The following is an 18240-nucleotide window of genomic DNA, read 5'->3' as shown; positions in this document are numbered from 1 at the left end:
AGTGCTTCATAAACATTCCGTGAAGTGTTAATTTGCGTGCAGTGTTATAGTTATTCTTTGACTTGACTTTAGTTAGTTATTCCGTGCTGTTCATGTCTACACGATTCATTCATGTGTGTAGTGTTCAGTTATTGCTAAATGTATGTGGGAATAAAGGAATTGTTTTCTCCAACACCCACATTTTCAATAAAAGACTGGACATTATCCAAACTTAGAAACTATTTATGATGGACCGATATAGAGACTAATCTTTGAAACTGAATTATGAGAAAAGAATTAACTTTCGTAAAATCAGTTAATGGACTCTGGAACTTGCATAATATCTTGGACTGAAGTATATGTCATTAATTCCACCCAGATAGTAAAAGCTACTTCCTTACGGCAATTTTAGGATGTGAAAATAGTGCAATAAACCAGCATTCAGTTTTATTACTGCTTTAATAACTTCTTTCAATTCATTCAGTATTGTGTACTCAGTAAATAATTGTCTGTGCGACGACATTGATTGTCCAAGGAACGAGGCGTGCATAGGTACTCCCTGCTGAATTAACAAATTATCGCTCTGTTACGAACTGTTAGGCTCTAGTAAACTGAAAAACTTTAGTGGAGATATTGGTGTTGTGCATGTAATGAAACTGTGTTTAATACCGGAATAGGAACTGATATATCCCTATGTGTAGCTTTGTTTAAATACGCCGGGGAGCACGTAATTGCTTGACTTGATCGAGACAAATAATACACACTCTGTGGGATTTCAGCGCAGCCCAAATAGATTTTTTTTATATAACGTCAATATAGGCCTATACAGCTCTACCGCTAGTTAGCCAGACTGAGACGTTATCCTCTTTTACCAGAGTTTATGAGATGTAAAAGAGGTACCTAACAGTTTCCTTTCTGAACTGACTTATTTCCCTTAGAGACCCCGTCCTAGGCCTAACACTGGAGCTCCCTATGATTAGCAAACATCCCTCTGAGCAAGTCCGGACTGTGTTGGAAGACCAGTTCCTATCCCGTTAGCTGAAGCCACTGTGCTAAACGTGAAACGTGGTTTCCCAAACGCACATCATTGAAAAGCTGATGTCAGTCAGATGAGGTATCGTGCATTATATTCTTACTTGTGGTGACGGATCATTATTGATCTTTTGCAAAGTTCACTGGCGAAATAACTGAAAGAACCGTCTTAAATGTGAAGCCACTGGATGTCCTTAGTGTCTTCTCAAGCATGTCGTAGAATATTGTAAACAGAAATGCTTCTTTGAATAACAGAGCTGGTGGGTTTGAATGTGCAGTCATTGTATTGCAATCATTTTACTGGAATATCTATACAAGGTGCTAGGGACCAGGCTAATTCGAAAATGGTGCGATGTGTTTGTAGGCTTCATTCATCAATGCCTTGCACAATCATGTTCTTTTGTGAATAAAAGTGCCAGATGACTTTGTTCTACAATCTTCCAGTAGCGTTGTTCCGTTACTTCGCGGTGTTCTTTTTAGTGATGCCAGCCAACGTCAAAAACTACTTAAATTATTCGAAATAAATTCGCTGAATGCGATATCATGTCATCGGCTGTGTTAGATATAGATATGCCACCACCCATTTGTGACATATGAAAATTTGTGTCGGAACGGTAAGTTTGGGTCTGTCTGGGAAGCACGCATGGATAGCCGAAGTGATTAAAGTCACCGCTCGTGATACTTGGGAAATCCGGCTCGAGTCCAGTCCGGCACAAATTTTCATACGTGTACGTGACACAGCTGATGCCAAGATATTCCCATTCAGGGAATTTATTCCAAATTAATTTAGACGGCTTTCAATCTTCATTAATGTCTGTTCATCCAGACATGCAAATAAATGAATACTAAAATTTTGAATATACAAAGGATTCTAAAGCAAAACAATACTTGAAAATCTCATTCAAGCTATAGTAAATTAGTACATTGTAGATAGTGGATACCTATAATGGAGTGATAGTATTTGCATATTTGGTGATTAATAAACACAGTTTTTCAGTAGTTTTGATTTTTATTTTGTAAGAAATTGTACTTCATTTTCTTCTTCTCTCCTACCTCCTCAAAAATAGTATGAGTTCCTCTCTCCTTTACTCAGATCTTGGGGATGGTCTGGAACACAACTAATTTTTCACGGTTTTTGAATTCCATAAAGAGTGTAGCTATTGATGCTTACAATAACACTGTTTGGCAACGAGGGGACGAAATACTGTGTTGTGTTGACACTGGGAGAAATGTGTATTTATTACTTTCTCCGGTAATTAGAGACCATATTTTGTTCAGATAACAATGGACATTATTCTCAGATCTGCTGCGTCAATATTTCATTGTTGCTGTTTAATACTTGGGAATTCTCCTAAAGGAGTTGTAGCCTTTTATACCATTAGGGCAAATTAGCTTTCCGAAAATCATTCGTATCGTCAAACTATTGCTGACTGTGTAACGCTTTTTTCTATCGTGGTAAACTTGAATCTTGCGTATATAACTGCACCTTGTTAGTCAACAAGGCAGACTTCATACGCTTTCTCCTTATTCACAAAGGTATATCGTTGTGGTCCTTTCCTAAGCAATGCTTAGTAACATTTGGATTATGTGTAGCGCTGTGTCTGATTCTAAATTCAGGTAGTATTGGTGGTGGATGACAGGTTGGTGTTCGCAAAAGATATGTTTCATCAGAAATGGTTATCATTCAATAGTGTCATTACTGAATATTTAGATAGTACTCTAAAACACTAGAACTAGCCTCTTTACGACCAGTTAATACATGTCCAGAAGACTGACGTTCTAAAACGCTCTTTGTTTCTTTCAAGATACAGGCATTTGTCGCGCAACTACTGAAGTAGTGCTCTCCGTCATTCAAGCTTAAAAATATAGCCTTGAAAATAAAAAAGTTTATTTACAAAAGTAAATTTCTTGATGTAATTATTTGGTACATTTCATGTTATGAATATAAATAGGCAACAAATATAATGTATGTGACAGATGAAATCGAAAAATTCTCTGTTAATTTGTTCTAATTATAATTTTAGGACTAGCAACAAAGTTTTCAACAATAGAATGTGAGGACAGATGTCTGGTTTCCCCTGAGGATGAGGTACGGCGGCATTCCTCTGGTCAGCAGTTCCAGCCACGCCATGTACAGAGGTGCGGACACAACTCCCTTCCGTGGAATGGGAAGCGCCCTGAAACACAGTTCGTGATCAGTTGGGAGTTTGTACTTCTGAAGGTTTCCCGTCATAGGACATTCCAAATCGATTAGAGAGCTATCAGTTTCTCCTGGGAAGCTGTCTGGTTTCTATTGGAACATGCAGCATTTGTACTGATATCTAGCGAAATTACGAGGTGTTTTGAAGTTACCAAGCGCTTCCAAATGTTTAAGTCGTTTTAGCAAAACACAGGTAAACAGACCTAAATTCCAGTTGGTCACGCACACATTGACACAGTATTGAATTCTATAAATAACATAAAAAAACTAATTACATATACTGGAATGATAATAGGCTAATGAATTGACATAAATCGTTGTACTGTAATAAACTTAGCGATCTGGAAATGGGATTGGAGTTGTTAGAAGTAATAACTCACATTACAACAAAAGTTGACGAGATGGAATATTCCAACAGCAGTTCTCTCAGCCTCATATGTCTGTTCGTTTTTTCCTTTAGAGCGAACAGCTCAGAATCAGTTATGTAAATCCCTTGATTGGCTGCAACAAATATACGTTACATTTACATTAGTCAAAAAAATTAAATGCTTTCAGTGCTTTCAACACCATTGAGGTAATACCAACTAACATTACTTGGAAAAAGTTACAAATAAATCGTCGCAATTACACGAGTACTAGAACTTTGTCACCAGCAGGGGAGGATGTTGTACGTATGAGATAGTGTACCTTGGAACGCATGTTACTTTTTGGTCGGTACTTCAGTGTAGTGCCTGATTTTGGAAATACGTGAAGGAATGCGCAATACGCCATAAGCAGGTTCCGACATTTTCTACAATTTTTGTAGTTGTTACACATGACGTTGTGTTTTGTGCAAAAATTATAAATACGAATGACGTTCAATAAGCAATGCGCACATCTTTTTCTCGGCCAGTTTCGACTGAAAAAATGCGGACTTCATTGTGGGGCGTCGTGGGATATTACCGCTTTAGCCCGTATAGTTTCATGAAGTTTGACTGGTGACGGCGCCATCCGTAGCCTTCAAAATGACTTCTGTGACGGAGGGGCGTTACAAGCAGGAGCTGTCACTGAGTATCTTTCGTTGGAAAAGCTGAGTATCGCAGATATTCAAGATGCTACGAAGAGCTGACAATGAACAAAAGCATGACGCGAAGTTGGGCGAGGCGTCTGCTATCATCGCAACATGATCGCGCAAACCTGTCCGATCTCCCTCGTGCCGGCCGGAGGCACATATCTGCGACTCTTGCAATGTTGGAACGAGTGGATACTCTCATTCGAGGTGGTCTCCGGATCGCATCCAAACACCTCCCTGCTCACCTGGGCCTCTCTTTTGGGAGTGCTGACACACTCGTTGGTTCCGACGTCGACCAATAGAGTGGGGTCATGCGAGTAAATAGGCCTTCCCAGTAAGGTGGCGTAAGGCCGTCACATAGAAAGGAGAGCTTGTTGAAAAATGAAGTTCTGTAGCCAAAAGAGTGAAGTATAATACCATTTATTAGAACCGTGAATAAAACCGATCTACTTTCAGAAAAAATATGTTACATTATTTATTGACAGCCCTCGTATTACGAGCTCAACTAGTTTAGGTATTATATAATATATTGATGCTGTTTGGAATATGTTGTTAATTCTTCAGTTATATGTCTTTGTGGCAAGTAACATTTAATATATTTTTAAAACTAATTATATAACCTGTGGACGGTTAAACCATACTTCGTTAGTGAATACCGTCTTGTACCTTGAAATGAAAGGTGATCTTTTGACAAAGAGCATGTGATATTAGCAAAGCAGCTGAGTTTTATTAATGTCTTAATAATTTAACGTGCCTTGAAAACAGAAATTTGTACTGGTCGCCAACAGCTCCTATTTCAAGACGTGTTTAATTTGTAACAGGTTTTTGATAATACTTCTGCTTGATGTTATTTCATGTACTGGTCATTGGTGTATAGTAGAGTAATAATGTAACACATAGGCTATTAAGTACAGAATTGACAAGATTTTCTCGCTTGCTGCGCTTTTAAATTACAATAGAACACTTGTTCCTAGGCAATTGACCATGCTGTACCATGGAACATGTTTTCACATTTGAAAAAACTTTACTTTTTTAAGTTTAGAAAAAAACTGCATGAGATAAAAAATGGATGTCATCATTTAAAAATGGAATAAGAAGGTGTATTATTTATAAAATTAAAGTTTGAAATGTGTTCTAAGGATATTTCTAAGTGATTCGGAAAGTTTTTTAGGCACCTATTCAACATGCAGTGACTACTGTAACTAGGAGGGCATAAGGTGAAATAGAGAACATGCTGGTACAAATACATTAAGAGGAAAATTCTTACCCAAAAAGAAAAAAACATCCAGTTTAGTGCAGATGTGGTTGGCTACGAATTTTAACTATTAAAGTAACTTGCATTTCACAGCTGTACTCGGTACGAAAACAAAATGTACCCTAACTCGCAGACTTTCTTCAACAATCCATAGGGATTTTTGGGGTGCATGAATTGATCTGCAAATATTTTTATAATATCATGTTCAATTAGTGAAATCGAACTTTCGTTGTAGCCGTTATTACAGGAATGTTGTTATACTTCGGAAACATTCAATTTCAATGAAATAATAACAGATATTCTTATTTGGTTGACTGTACAGTTTAACAAGTTACATTTTACTCTGCCAATTTGTACGACGTATTGTAATGATGATCTATAAGATATGTAGAATAATATTTATTTAAATATGATTACGTGTTAAATAATGACATGTCACCTTACATAATAGTAAATAAAGGAACTGTGTAAGTCAGTGGTTCCCACACTGGGGATAGTTACGATCTGAGGGGTAAAACGTAGTTTTCTGAGGGGTCAAAACAAAAGGGTTCGATTTTGTTTCGATTACGAAACAACGCTATTTTTAAAAGAACATTACTATTATCAATATCTTATAAGAGTAATGACTATTACATAAATTGCCAATAATTTTTTTTACATATTCTAGCATTAACGCGTGACACAATGTGGTGGAGGTTACAGTTTGTGAAACGAATGAGTGAACAACAGCTTCCTCATATTGTTCAACCAATACACACATACTTTGTACTTTTTACCATGCATCTATAGCAGTAAAATTGGGACATATACCTCACATATACTAGAATTGTTCTTGAAAATGCGTTCTCCAACTTCCTGCAATGGATCATAAATTTCTTCATTATTCACTTCACAGCAGACAAATGACATCGACAGCACAGTACCATAGTAGCTATGTAATGGCTGCTGCATTGCTGTCTGGCCTACGCAACATTACTATTATTAGTGGCAGTGGTCAGACACAAAACACTGACAGCCTGAAGGCTTCCAATTACTGAAAGTTCAGAAGTAAGCAGACCCGAAATCAAGGGATTTGCAAAAGTAACGCACAGTGCACACTTTTAACGTGGTTGATTTAAATGTGAGTACAAGGTGTTAATAAGCATCTGTAGTTAGGAAGAGGACTAATATAGAGGAATCAGGTTATCAGGTTATGTAACAAGTGTCTACCATCAATGTGGATAGTTAACCTTCTTTTCTAAGAACAAGTTGTAGGTAGCACGCACAAAGCACCGAGAATTGCTGCGTTACTCTGTAAACACAGGTTGTTCGAAATAAGCAGTAGTCATTGCCTCATTAGTACAGGTTTTAATAAAAAAACCTAAAAAACTAAATACTCTGTCATTCAATTTCGTGAATTTACAGGTTAAAGTGTTCAAAGAAAATTATTTTTAATTCTAAAATTTACTTAGGAACTGAAGTTGATGATTGTGAGTTGGGGGGGGGGGGGGAGGGGGATTATGATGGGTTGGGGTGTACGAGCTAATACCTCATTGCATTCAGGGGTAAAGGCCTCGTGTAACTTATTGTTTTTCGCTACGTGAACAACAAATTTCATAACAACATTTTTCCATAGAATACGAGTTAACCACGGCACACTTTTTCAGATTGCTTACAAATTTAATGTTTCCGTCTGCCAGATCTTTTATCATTAAGCAACTGATGAAAGACTTTGGAAGCAGCATCATTCACTCTTTTATTGCTTGACTGCCGTCTTTTCCTAATAATGTAATTATTGACACCATTATTCCTCGTGACCTGTAATGCATTTTTCACTATAAATTTTATGCATATATACAGCTATAATGCCTAATTCCCTCAACGATTCCCTTCAAGATGATCGGGAGTGCACACATTATCATCATCATCATCGTCATCATCACCAAACCATCATACAAGGATCATCGGCTGTGAAAACCACGCATTACCTGAAGTTGCCATCTATGTCAATTTAAAACTTTCCTTTTAACACTGTCCTTCAATGTCCAGCTCGTTTGAATCTTTTAAAAACTCGTGAGGGCAGTCCCTCCGTTATAGCTCTTGGCATAGCGCACCCGTTACTCATATCTCATGGCTAACTCAGTTGATTAGGGGCTCCTGAACATATTTGTGATCCTCTGACATTCTGCCATGCCACATTTACCTCCATTTTCCCGCTGTCTCCACTCTTTCCCATCTTTGATTGGACCCAGTATTCATGTGATCATCTTTCTTTCAAAGAAGTCAGGATTGTCTCTATCTGCTTTCCTGAACTCCCATATTTCTGCGCTATTGATACCAATAGGTCTAATGGTGGAGTTACATATCTCGATATTAATCTCACAGGAGATGGCGTTCGGTCCCATGTATTTGGCACGGCATATCAAAGTAAATAGTTCACTTACTAATTTTGTTTCAGTGTGATACTTTGAATGACAAAAGGTAAAAGTGGCTTAAATGAATTGTTAAATAAGCTCCAAATCGTGTATTTTTATTTAAATGTAAAACATCTGAAATAACTATACCAGATTTAAAAAAAAATTTTTTTTCTTAGTTGCTAATGGTTGGTTACTATGAATATGCAATATATGCGTAGTAGATGTATTTTTTGAGGAACCTGCTCATAATGATGGACTCACAGAACCATAAACTCATAGTTTATTTATCTTTTTAATTAGACTCTAGAGAGTTTCTTTAAAATGTTAGAGTAGTATCCTTTGTGTTGTGATATTGTAAAATTACAACCAGAAGCTCTTACCGTTGGAAGAGTTCTCTCCATTGCTGCTGTTAATTCGGAATTTCTCGATCAGAGATTCAAATTCCAATCTTGTTTTTTCTTGTGCTTGCTGAGTGATGTTCGGTATCACGACCACATCGCTGTAGTCGATTCGGAATTTTGACAGGAGCGCAGCTAAACTGTGACAGAACATTTTAATTATAAAGTTTTTGTATTAGAATGATAAGTGCACGTTAAATGTATATGTTTAAGTTCTACATACAACAGGTCATTTGCATTCAACACTTGATTCAGGATATATAAGATCATTTTATGGATGTTTTATTATTCCCTAATTATCCGTATGACGCTAAAAGGATCGTACCGATATGTCCACAGACAAATGACTTGTTTGAAGCAGAACGTTTGACCAGTAGAACCTAGTACTGGACTGTGAATGTTGATCAGAAATGAAAACATACGATGTGGCCCAATAAAGCTAACAGACTCCCTAGTGTTTTCGATATACATGAACATTTTATCAGATGGGGTCAGCGGAACTATCGAGTTGTTCGTGCCTCCAGAAAAGTGTTCCATCTTCGGACGATCGTAAAGAAAGACTTGGGCAAAATTTCCAGTTTCTGTAACGAATGGCAGATATCTTAAAATGTGAGTAAATGCAAGACAAGAAACAGAAAGAACCCGACTACTAAGAAACAGAGAATGTGAAGCAGATGACATTTCCTCTGGGTTTCAGGGTTATTGACATTCTTGGCAGAACCATCTATGGGAAAACTATTCAATATAATGCGAATTATATATGCAACAGGCGAAGTACCCTTAGAATCGAAGAAGAATGTTCGTGTTGTTGTGGCCTTCCGTCCAAGTCCGCAGCTCGTGGTCGTGTGAAAGCGTTCTCGCTTCCCGCGCCCGGGTTCCCGGGTTCGATTCCCGGCGGGGTCAGGGATTTTCTCTGCCTCGTGATGACTGGGTGTTGTGTGATGTCCTTAGGTTAGTTAGGTTTAAGTAGTTCTAAGTTCTAGGGGACTGATGACCATAGATGTTAAGTCCCATAGTGCTCAGAACCATTTGAACCTTCCGTCCAAGAAGTTTTTTTGACGCAGCTCTTCACATTACTACATATCATTTTAACCATTTTAATTCCCCCACCCCACGCACACACACACACACACACACACACACACACACACACACACACACACACACACACACACACCACACACACACGCTTCCCTCCAAAACTAAACTGAGGATTCCTCTATGTCTCAGAATGTGTCCTATCAACCGATCCCTTCTTTTAGTCAAGTTAAGCCACAAATTTTTTTCTCCCTAATTTTATTCAGTACTTTCTCATTAGTTACGGGATATACACATCTAATCTTCAGTCCTCTATTGCATAACATTTCAAAAGCTTCCATTTTCTTCTTGCCTTAACTGCTTGTCGTACGCTTTTCACTTCCGTTCATGGCTACACTCCCGATAAATAGCTTTAGAGAAGATTGCCTAATAATTATAGTTGCATGGAATGTTAACAGAATTCTCTGCTTCAGCAACGCTTTTCTTATCATTGTCAGTCTACATTTTATATCCTCTCTACCTCGAACGTCATCAGTTATTTTACTGCCCAACTAGCAAAACTCATCTATTACTTTTAGTGTCTCATGTCGTAACCTAAATCCCTCAGCATCGCATTATTTAATTAGATTCATCCCATTCCGCTAGTTTTGCTTTTATGTATGTCCGTCTTACATTCGTCTTTCAGAACACTTTCCATTTCGTCCAACTGCTCTTCCGTCTTTCGTTGTCTCTGACAGCTAACCTCAAAGTTTTTATTACGCCTCTTTGCACTTTAATTCCTTCCTCAAATTTTTCTTTCGTTTCCTTTACTTATTGCTTAATGTATAGATCGAAAGACTTTGGGGATAGGCTATAACGCTGTCTCATTCCTTCACAACCACTGCTTCCCTTTCACGCCCTTAGACTCTTATAGCTGCCGTCTTCTTTCTGTTGCACATAACATTTTCGTCACTGTATTTCACCCACGCTGCTTTCTTAACTTCAAAGAATGCATTCCGCTCAACATCATCAAAAGCTTTCTCCAAGTCTACAAATGCTGTAAACATAGGTTTGCCTAAGATAAGTCGTAGTATCAGTATTGCCTCATGCGTTTCTACTTTGCTCCCTAACTCTAACCGATATTCCCCAAGATCGGCTTCTACCGGTTATAATTCCATTCTTCTGTAAACAATTTGTGTTAGTATTTTGCAACCAAGTCTTATTCACGTAGTGTTTGATAATATTCACACCTGTCAGCAACAGCCTTCTTCAGAATTGGAATTATTACCTTCTTCTTGAAGTCTGAGAGTATTTCGCGCTGTCACATGCGTCTTCCATACTAGGTGGAATACCTTCGTCAAGGCTGACTCTACCAAGAATATCAGTTGTTCTGACTGAATGTTGTCTACTTCCGAGAGCTTGTTTCCACTTAGGCCTTGCAGTGCTCTTTCAAATTCTTCTAGCAATATCATATCTGCCATTCCATCTTCACCTACTTCCTCTGTCCTTCCCATAACATTGCCTTCATTTTCCTGGTATAGCCCCTCTATATATTTCTTCCATCTTTCCACTTTCCTTTCTTCTTTAGTACCGAATTTCCATCTGAGCTGTTGGTATTCATACTGTTGCTTCTCTTTCCTTCAAATGTCTAATTTTGTCTTCTTGTAGGCGGTATCCATCTTTCCCCTAGTTACAAATACTTCTATAGAGAAGCATTTGTTGTTTAGCTATTCCTGCTTACCCATTTTACACTTCCTCTTGGTCTCACTTTTTAGATGTTTGTATTCCCTTTCGTCTGTTTCATTTGCTCCACATCTATATTTTCTCCTTTCAAATATTAAATTCAGTATCTCGTGTGATATCCAAGGCTTTCTATTACGCCTTTTCAGAAAAATACAATAATTTCTATTCCAAAGAAGGCAGGTGCTGATAGACGCAAATATTACCAAATTATCAGTTTAATTAAGTCATGGTTGCGAAATACTGATTCGAATTATTTATAGAAGTTCGGGAAATTTATAGAAGCCTACGTCGAGGAAGATTAATTCGGTTTTCGGAGAAATGTAGATACACAAGAGGCAATACTTATCCTACGACGTATCTTAGAAGATATACTAAATTAAGCCCAAAATACCTCAATAGCATTTGTGGGTTTAGTATAGGCTTTTGAAAATGTTAACTGTAATATACCCTTAGAAATTCTGATGGTGACAGGTATAAAATAAAGAGGGCAAAATGTTGTCTACATTGTGCAGTTCAGTTACCGTCATGTGACCACCTGTCAAAACAACGAGTAATCAACCTTTGCAACGCGGACCGCTGCGAGAAATGTAGGAAGAGAGTTACGGTCTCTGGAAGGTACCGACAGGAATATGGAGCCGTGCCGATTGCAGTACCGTGGCCAGCTGCTGTAGATTTCTCGGTTGAGGATCCATGGAACAAGCAGGCTGATCGAGGTGAACCCACAGATTCTCCATTCAATTTAAATCCGGGGAGTTTGGCGACAAGAGGACTGCGGTAAACTCATCCTGGTGCTCTTCGGACCACGCACGTACTATGCGAACTGGGTGACAAGGTGCATTGTCGAGAAAAAACAATCTGCATGCACGGTTGGACATAGTCCCCAAGCATAGAAGTATACTTGTGATGATCCTTTGTACCTTCCACCCAAGGAATGCCACGATAACATTCCACAGACTAAAATGTATGCAGAGTGTTTCCTTTCAGACGTTTCACCCCGTACACGCTAGCGGTTATCTCTACGACGGAAAGCTTTCGACACCGTTCCTCACAAGCGACTTCTAATCAAGCTGCGGGCCTATGGGGTATCGTCTCAGTTGTGCGACTGGATTCGTTATTTCCTGTCAGGAAGGTCGCAGTTCGTAGTAATAGACGGCAAATCATCGAGTAAAACTGAAGTGATATCAGGTGTTCCCCAGGGAAGCGTCCTGGGACCTCTGCTGTTCCTGATCTATATAAATGACTTGGGTGACAATCTGAGCAGTTCTCTTAGGTTGTTCGCAGATGATGCTGTAATTTACCGTCTAGTAAGGTCATCCGAAGACCAGTATCAGTTGCAAAGCGATTTAGAAAAGATTGCTGTATGGTGTGGCAGGTGGCAGTTGACGCTAAATAACGAAAAGTGTGAGGTGATCCACATGAGTTCCAAAAGAAATCCGTTGGAATTCGATTACTCTATAAATAGTACAATTCTCAAGGCTGTCAATTCAACTAAGTACCTGGGTGTTAAAATTACGTACAACTTCAGTTGGGGAGACCACATAGATAATATTGTGAGGAAGGCGAGCCAAAGGTTGCGTTTCACTGGCAGGACACTTAGAAGATGCAACAAGTCCACTAAAGAGACAGCTTACACTACACTCGTTCGTCCTCTGTTAGAATATTGCTGCGCGGTGTGCGATCCTTACCAGGTGGGACTGACGGAGGACATCGAAAGGGTGCAAAAAAGGAGAGCTCGTTTTGTATTATCACGTAATAGGGGAGAGAGTGTGTCAGATATGATACGCGAGTTGGGATGGGAGTCATTAAAGCATAGACGTTTTTCGTCGCGGCGAGATCTATTTACGAAATTTCAGTCACCAACTTTCTCTTCCGAATGCGAAAATATTTTGTTGAGCCCAACCTACATAGGTAGGAATGATCATCAAAATAAAATAAGAGAAATCAGAGCTCGAACAGAAGGGTTTAGGTGTTCGTTTTTCCCGCGCGCTGTTCGGGAGTGGAATGGTAGAGAGATAGTATGATTGTGGTTCGATGAACCCTCTGCCGAGCACTTAAATGTGAATTGCAGAGTAGTCATGTAGATGTAGATGTAGATGTAACGTGTTTCATCTGAAAAGGCCACCTATTGCCACTCAGTGGACGTTCACGTGCGGTATTTAGGTGCAATCTCCATCCTGCGTCACTGATTAACGGTAGTCAGCATGGGTGCATGAACCGATCGCCTGCTGCGGACGCCCTTTCGCAACAACGTTCGCTGAACGGTTCTTGAGAGACACTGTTGGTAGCCCTTGTTTTATCTGGGCGGTCAGTTGCTCAACAGTTACACATCTATTCGCCCGTACCCCATCTCCGCAACCGTTGTTCAGCTCTGTTATCTATGACCGCGGTGGTATACCACAGTTGTCACAGCGCCGGTTGTGGATAGAGCCATTTTGCCGTGCGCGATTTACTTTAACCACGGCGGCACGCAAACTGTTTATAAACTTAGCTGTTTCGGAAATACTTTCACCCTTGGCTCGAAAGCCAATGACCACGCAGTTCCGCAGCGTGCCATCGTCTGCAGTGTTTTCCGCGTCCCCTTGGGCACGCTTTATATACCGTCCACTGCTAATGCTCCCACCAGTCGTCTGTGAGTGATTATTGATGTCGAACATAGGAGATGCTCACATTAAGACGACTGGGCCGAGTATGGCTTGTATAGAAATCAGACACCAGTTATATGAGTCTAGGGATAAGAAAGTGAAAGAAACTGGCCAGGTGCGAGTAGGGTTCACACACTGAGGGTTGCGTAGAAACTTAATTATGTATAAAAAGAGTTCATCCATTCGTGGAATCGATAAATGGTTCAAATGGCTCTAAGCACTATGGGACTTAACATCTGAGGTCATTAGTCCCCTAGACATAGAACTACTTAAACCTAACTAACCTAAGGACATCACACACATCCACGCCTGAGGCAGGATTCGAACCTGCGACCGTAGCAACAGCGCAGCCCCAAGAACCGCTCGGCCACAGCGGCCGGCCGTCGAATCGAGAATCTCGACCATTTTGCCTGTTACCGATACTGATACTGGCAAGATATCGGTCCCAAGATTCCAAGATTTTCGAGAATGTTTTAATTTTAGTAATATAAATGTGTTGACCTGAATAGTCTCTTTCAAATTCTGAAGGTGGCAGGGGTCAAATACAGGGAAAGAAAGGCTATTTACAATTTGTACAGAAACCATATGGCAGTTATAAGAGCCGAGGGGCATGAAAGGGAAGCAGTGGTTGGGAAGGGAGTGAGAAAGGCTTGTAGCCTATCCCCCGATGTTATTCAATCTGTATACTGAGCAAGCAGTAAAGGAAACAGAAGAAAAATTTGGAGTAGGAATTAAAATCCATGAAGAAGAAACGAGAACTTTCAGGTTTGCCGATGACATTGTAATTCTGTCAGAGGCAGCAAAGGACCTGGAAGAGTAGTTGAACGGAATGGACAGTGTCTTGGAAGGAGGATATAAAATGAACATCAACAAAAGCAAAACGAGGATAATGGAATGTAGTCGAATTAAATGAGGTGATGATGAGAGAATAAGATTAGGAAATGAGACACTGAAAGTAGTAGATGAGTTTTGTTATTTTGGGAGCAAAATAACTGATGATGGCAGAAGTAGAGAGGATATAAAATGTAGACTGGAAATGGCAAGGAAAGAGTTTCTGAAGAAAAGAAATTTGTTGACATCAAGTATAGATTTAAGTATACTGAAGATTAGATGGGTAGATCACGTAACTAATGAGGAGGTTCTGAGTAGAATTGGGGAGAAGAGGAATTTGTGGCACAACTTGAGTAGAAGAAAGGATCGGTTCGTAGGACACCTTCTGAGGCATCAAGGAATCACCAACTTAGTACTGGAGGGCAGTGAGGAGGGTAAAAATCGTAGAGGGAAACCAAGAAATGAATACACTAAGCAGATACAGAAGGACGTAGGTTGCAGCAGTGACTTGGAGACGAAGTTTGCACAGGATAGAGTAGCATGGAGAGCTTTATCAAACCAATCTCTGGACTGAAGACAACAACAACAACAACAATATAAATGTGCCATAAGTCATGAAGGGAGCAGGCGACCATTATTATAAGAACCAGTAGTTCTGAATTCAGGCTGACTGACGCGTTACGGTAACAGTCAGACATCAGACGAGGAATGACTTTATTGCTCATACGACGCGTTTCGGAATTGATCCATCATCAGATATCCACGTGCGATTACTGCACATGCAGTTCCAGACAGCAACAGTAGGGAAAAAGGCACGAGTGTGATGTCCTCTAAGGGTCTGGAGGAAATGATTACAAAATTCGAAAAAAAAGGTTCTTTTAAAGTGCATCGTGGCAGAGGGAGTAAAGCAGTTGATCCGACGTCTGTCGAAGATGTGGCCACAACACTGTATTAGGGGTCAAGCGGTGCTGTGGAAACATGCAGTGCATAGGGAACTGCTCGAACGTTGGAGATGCCTGCAATCACGGTGCATAAAATCCAACGAAACGTCCTGCATTGCTATCCGTACAGAAGCATCCATGTTCAGGAGTTGCTTCCTGCCGACCTACCAGCGAGACAAAAGTTGTCTCTGGAATTTCTCGTTCGCGTGAAAGTGGACAATTAATAGCCATGGAACATTTTGTAGACAGACGAAGGCAATTTCCATCCCCAAGGACATGTAATACGCGGAACTGTAGAACATGGCAACGGAGAATCCGCACGTACATCAACCGGCACTATTTCATTCTGCAAAGACTGTGTAGTGCGGATGGACAACATCGGTTGTATTAGGGCCGCATTTTTTCGAGGAGATGAGTCCTGCAGGCCCTTTTACGTGTACTGTCAGTGGTAAACGCTGTAAGAGTCTTTTGCGCACCAAGAATTCCACCCCTTTAACAGTATACATGTGTGGATAGGATCTTTTTTTTTATAAAAGGTGGTGCTCCTCCGCACATTGCATAGCCAGTGAAGCGGCTGTTGCAGAGGCATTTCGGAAATGCTAGAACTATCAACCGTCATTTCTGTACACTCTGGCCACCTGATCTTAATCTGTGTGACTTTTGCCTATGGGGTTATCTGAAAGATGTGTTCAGTGCTGCAATTACGAACGTAGTTGAATTGAAAGCATGTATTGCGCAACGCGTTCTGAAAGTGACCCCCGAGACGTTCCAATCTATAGTGAAATGGCTCTGAGCACTATGGGACTTAACATCTGAGGTCATCAGTCCCCTAGAACTTAGAACTACTTAAACCTAACTAACCTAAGTACATCACACCATCCATGCCCGAGGCAGGATTTCAAACCTGCGATCGTAGCGGTAGCTCGGCTCCAGACTGTAGCGCCTAGAACCGCTCGGCCACTCCGGCCGGCCCAATCTATAGTAAAACGTGCTTTTTTCAGTTTTTGCCAGGAAACGATGGACAGCATACTGAACATGTCTTGAGTCAGTCTCAGGACAGTTAGAAACCGATCTCATTTTGCTTTTTATGCGGTTTTGGCTTCAGGATAGTTAAAAGCCGATTTTTCCCCTCCGGTGGCGAGCGACCTTCTCTCTTAGGCTTACATAACGAACAGTGCCACAAATGTTGACTGCCGAATTTGTCCAGTGATCAGTTTATCAGTACGGATGGTGTAATGTGCAACTCAAATCATAGCTGTCGTATTGCGATTCATCTGTTATTTGTCGCCGACCCCATGTACGTTAGGGCACACAGCGTCATCTACTGGTAAAATTTTCGATAAATTTTTTTGTTGTATGACGTTTCCCTCCGCGTCGACAATGCACTGATCAAATCTGACTTCATTCTTACTCGTAACATGGTTCTCTTTCGACAGCGTTTTCAAACACCCTGTATATAGCGCATAGGGACCAGGAGAAGCAGATAACAGAGTTTAGGGTGCTGAAACAGTTATATAGATAGTCATTTTCTCTTACTCACTACGCGAATGGACTAAGAGAGAAAATCGCTAGTATTAATACTCCCCACCACAGATTCTACAGCAATTTGCTGAGTACATATGCAGGTGTAGACAGTAATTTACGTCACCACCAGCATTTCTTAACTGATGCAAGTACACAATTTTAAGGACTATCCTTCAGATATCCCAAATTTATATTTCTCTCTCGCAATAACGACTAGATTAGAAATTCACTCAACGTAGTTTTAAATATTTAAAATATTTCCAGACCCTCCCCCCTCCCCGCCCAAAAAAAAAAAAAAAAAACCTGTGTCAAGCTGATAAAACGTTTGTGTCTGCCTTGAGCCTAAGCATTGATGAAAGATGAAAAGCTCACCTCGAAACAGCTACCCTGACCCATCTTAAAAGCACTACTACACATGAAAATCAGTATTCCCCCTAAAAGACAGATCAAATAATAGGATTTCATTGAATATCCGCCGCAAGGCCGCTGGTATACCGTGCGGCTGTCGACAGCAAACCTTGAGAACGACGGCACTAGCAACATGTTACAATTTTTCAGAGTGGGCGCTCCCAGTCTGGTACAAATCTACCAACACAAACAAAGAAAGAAGGATCCTTTATTGTATGATTATATGATAGCGGAACAAACACTGGTAGCAGTTACTTCTGTAAAATATCTGGGAGTATGCGTGCGGAACGATTTGAAGTGGAATGATCATATAAAATTAATTGTTGGTAAGGCGGGTACCAGGTTGAGATTCATTGGGAGAGTCCTTAGAAAATGTAGTCCATCAACAAAGGAGGTGGCTTACAGAACACTCGTTCGACCTATACTTGAGTATTGCTCATCAGTGTGGGATCCGTACCAGATCGGGTTGACGGAGGAGATAGAGAAGATCCAAACAAGAGCGGCGCGTTTCGTCACAGGGCTATTTGGTAACCGTGATAGCGTTACGGAGATGTTTAGCAAACTCAAGTGGCAGACTCTGCAAGAGAGGCGCTCTGCATCGCGGTGTAGCTTGCTGTCCAGGTTTCGAGAGGGTGCGTTTCTGGATGAGGTATCGAATATATTGCTTCCCTCTACTTATACCTCCCGAGGAGATCACGAATGTAAAATTAGAGAGATTCGAGCGCGCACGGAGGCTTTCAGACAGTCGTTCTTCCCGCGAACCATACGCGACTGGACCAGAAAAGGGAGGTAATGACAGTGGCACGTAAAGTGCCCTCCGCCA

General features: G+C 40.4%; 1 protein-coding gene across 1 annotated transcript in view; it reads right to left on the bottom strand.

Moving 5' to 3' along the window:
• Nucleotides 1–2877: 2877 nt before the first annotated feature.
• Nucleotides 2878–18240, bottom strand: part of LOC124622978 (bumetanide-sensitive sodium-(potassium)-chloride cotransporter-like) — a 591187-nt gene continuing 575824 nt past the window's right edge. Inside the window, exons 19-21 of the mRNA XM_047148767.1 lie at nucleotides 8294–8451; nucleotides 3592–3712; nucleotides 2878–3188 (exon numbers count right to left, since the gene is read on the bottom strand). Of these exons, the coding sequence (XP_047004723.1) occupies nucleotides 3053–3188; nucleotides 3592–3712; nucleotides 8294–8451 (415 nt within the window). The 3' untranslated portion in view covers nucleotides 2878–3052. The remainder of the gene's footprint in view (nucleotides 3189–3591; nucleotides 3713–8293; nucleotides 8452–18240) is intronic.

The sequence above is a fragment of the Schistocerca americana genome, chromosome 7 (assembly GCF_021461395.2).
Source record: "Schistocerca americana isolate TAMUIC-IGC-003095 chromosome 7, iqSchAmer2.1, whole genome shotgun sequence".
Lineage (NCBI taxonomy): Eukaryota > Metazoa > Arthropoda > Insecta > Orthoptera > Acrididae > Schistocerca > Schistocerca americana.
This window is presented reverse-complemented; position numbering and strand designations above follow the sequence as displayed.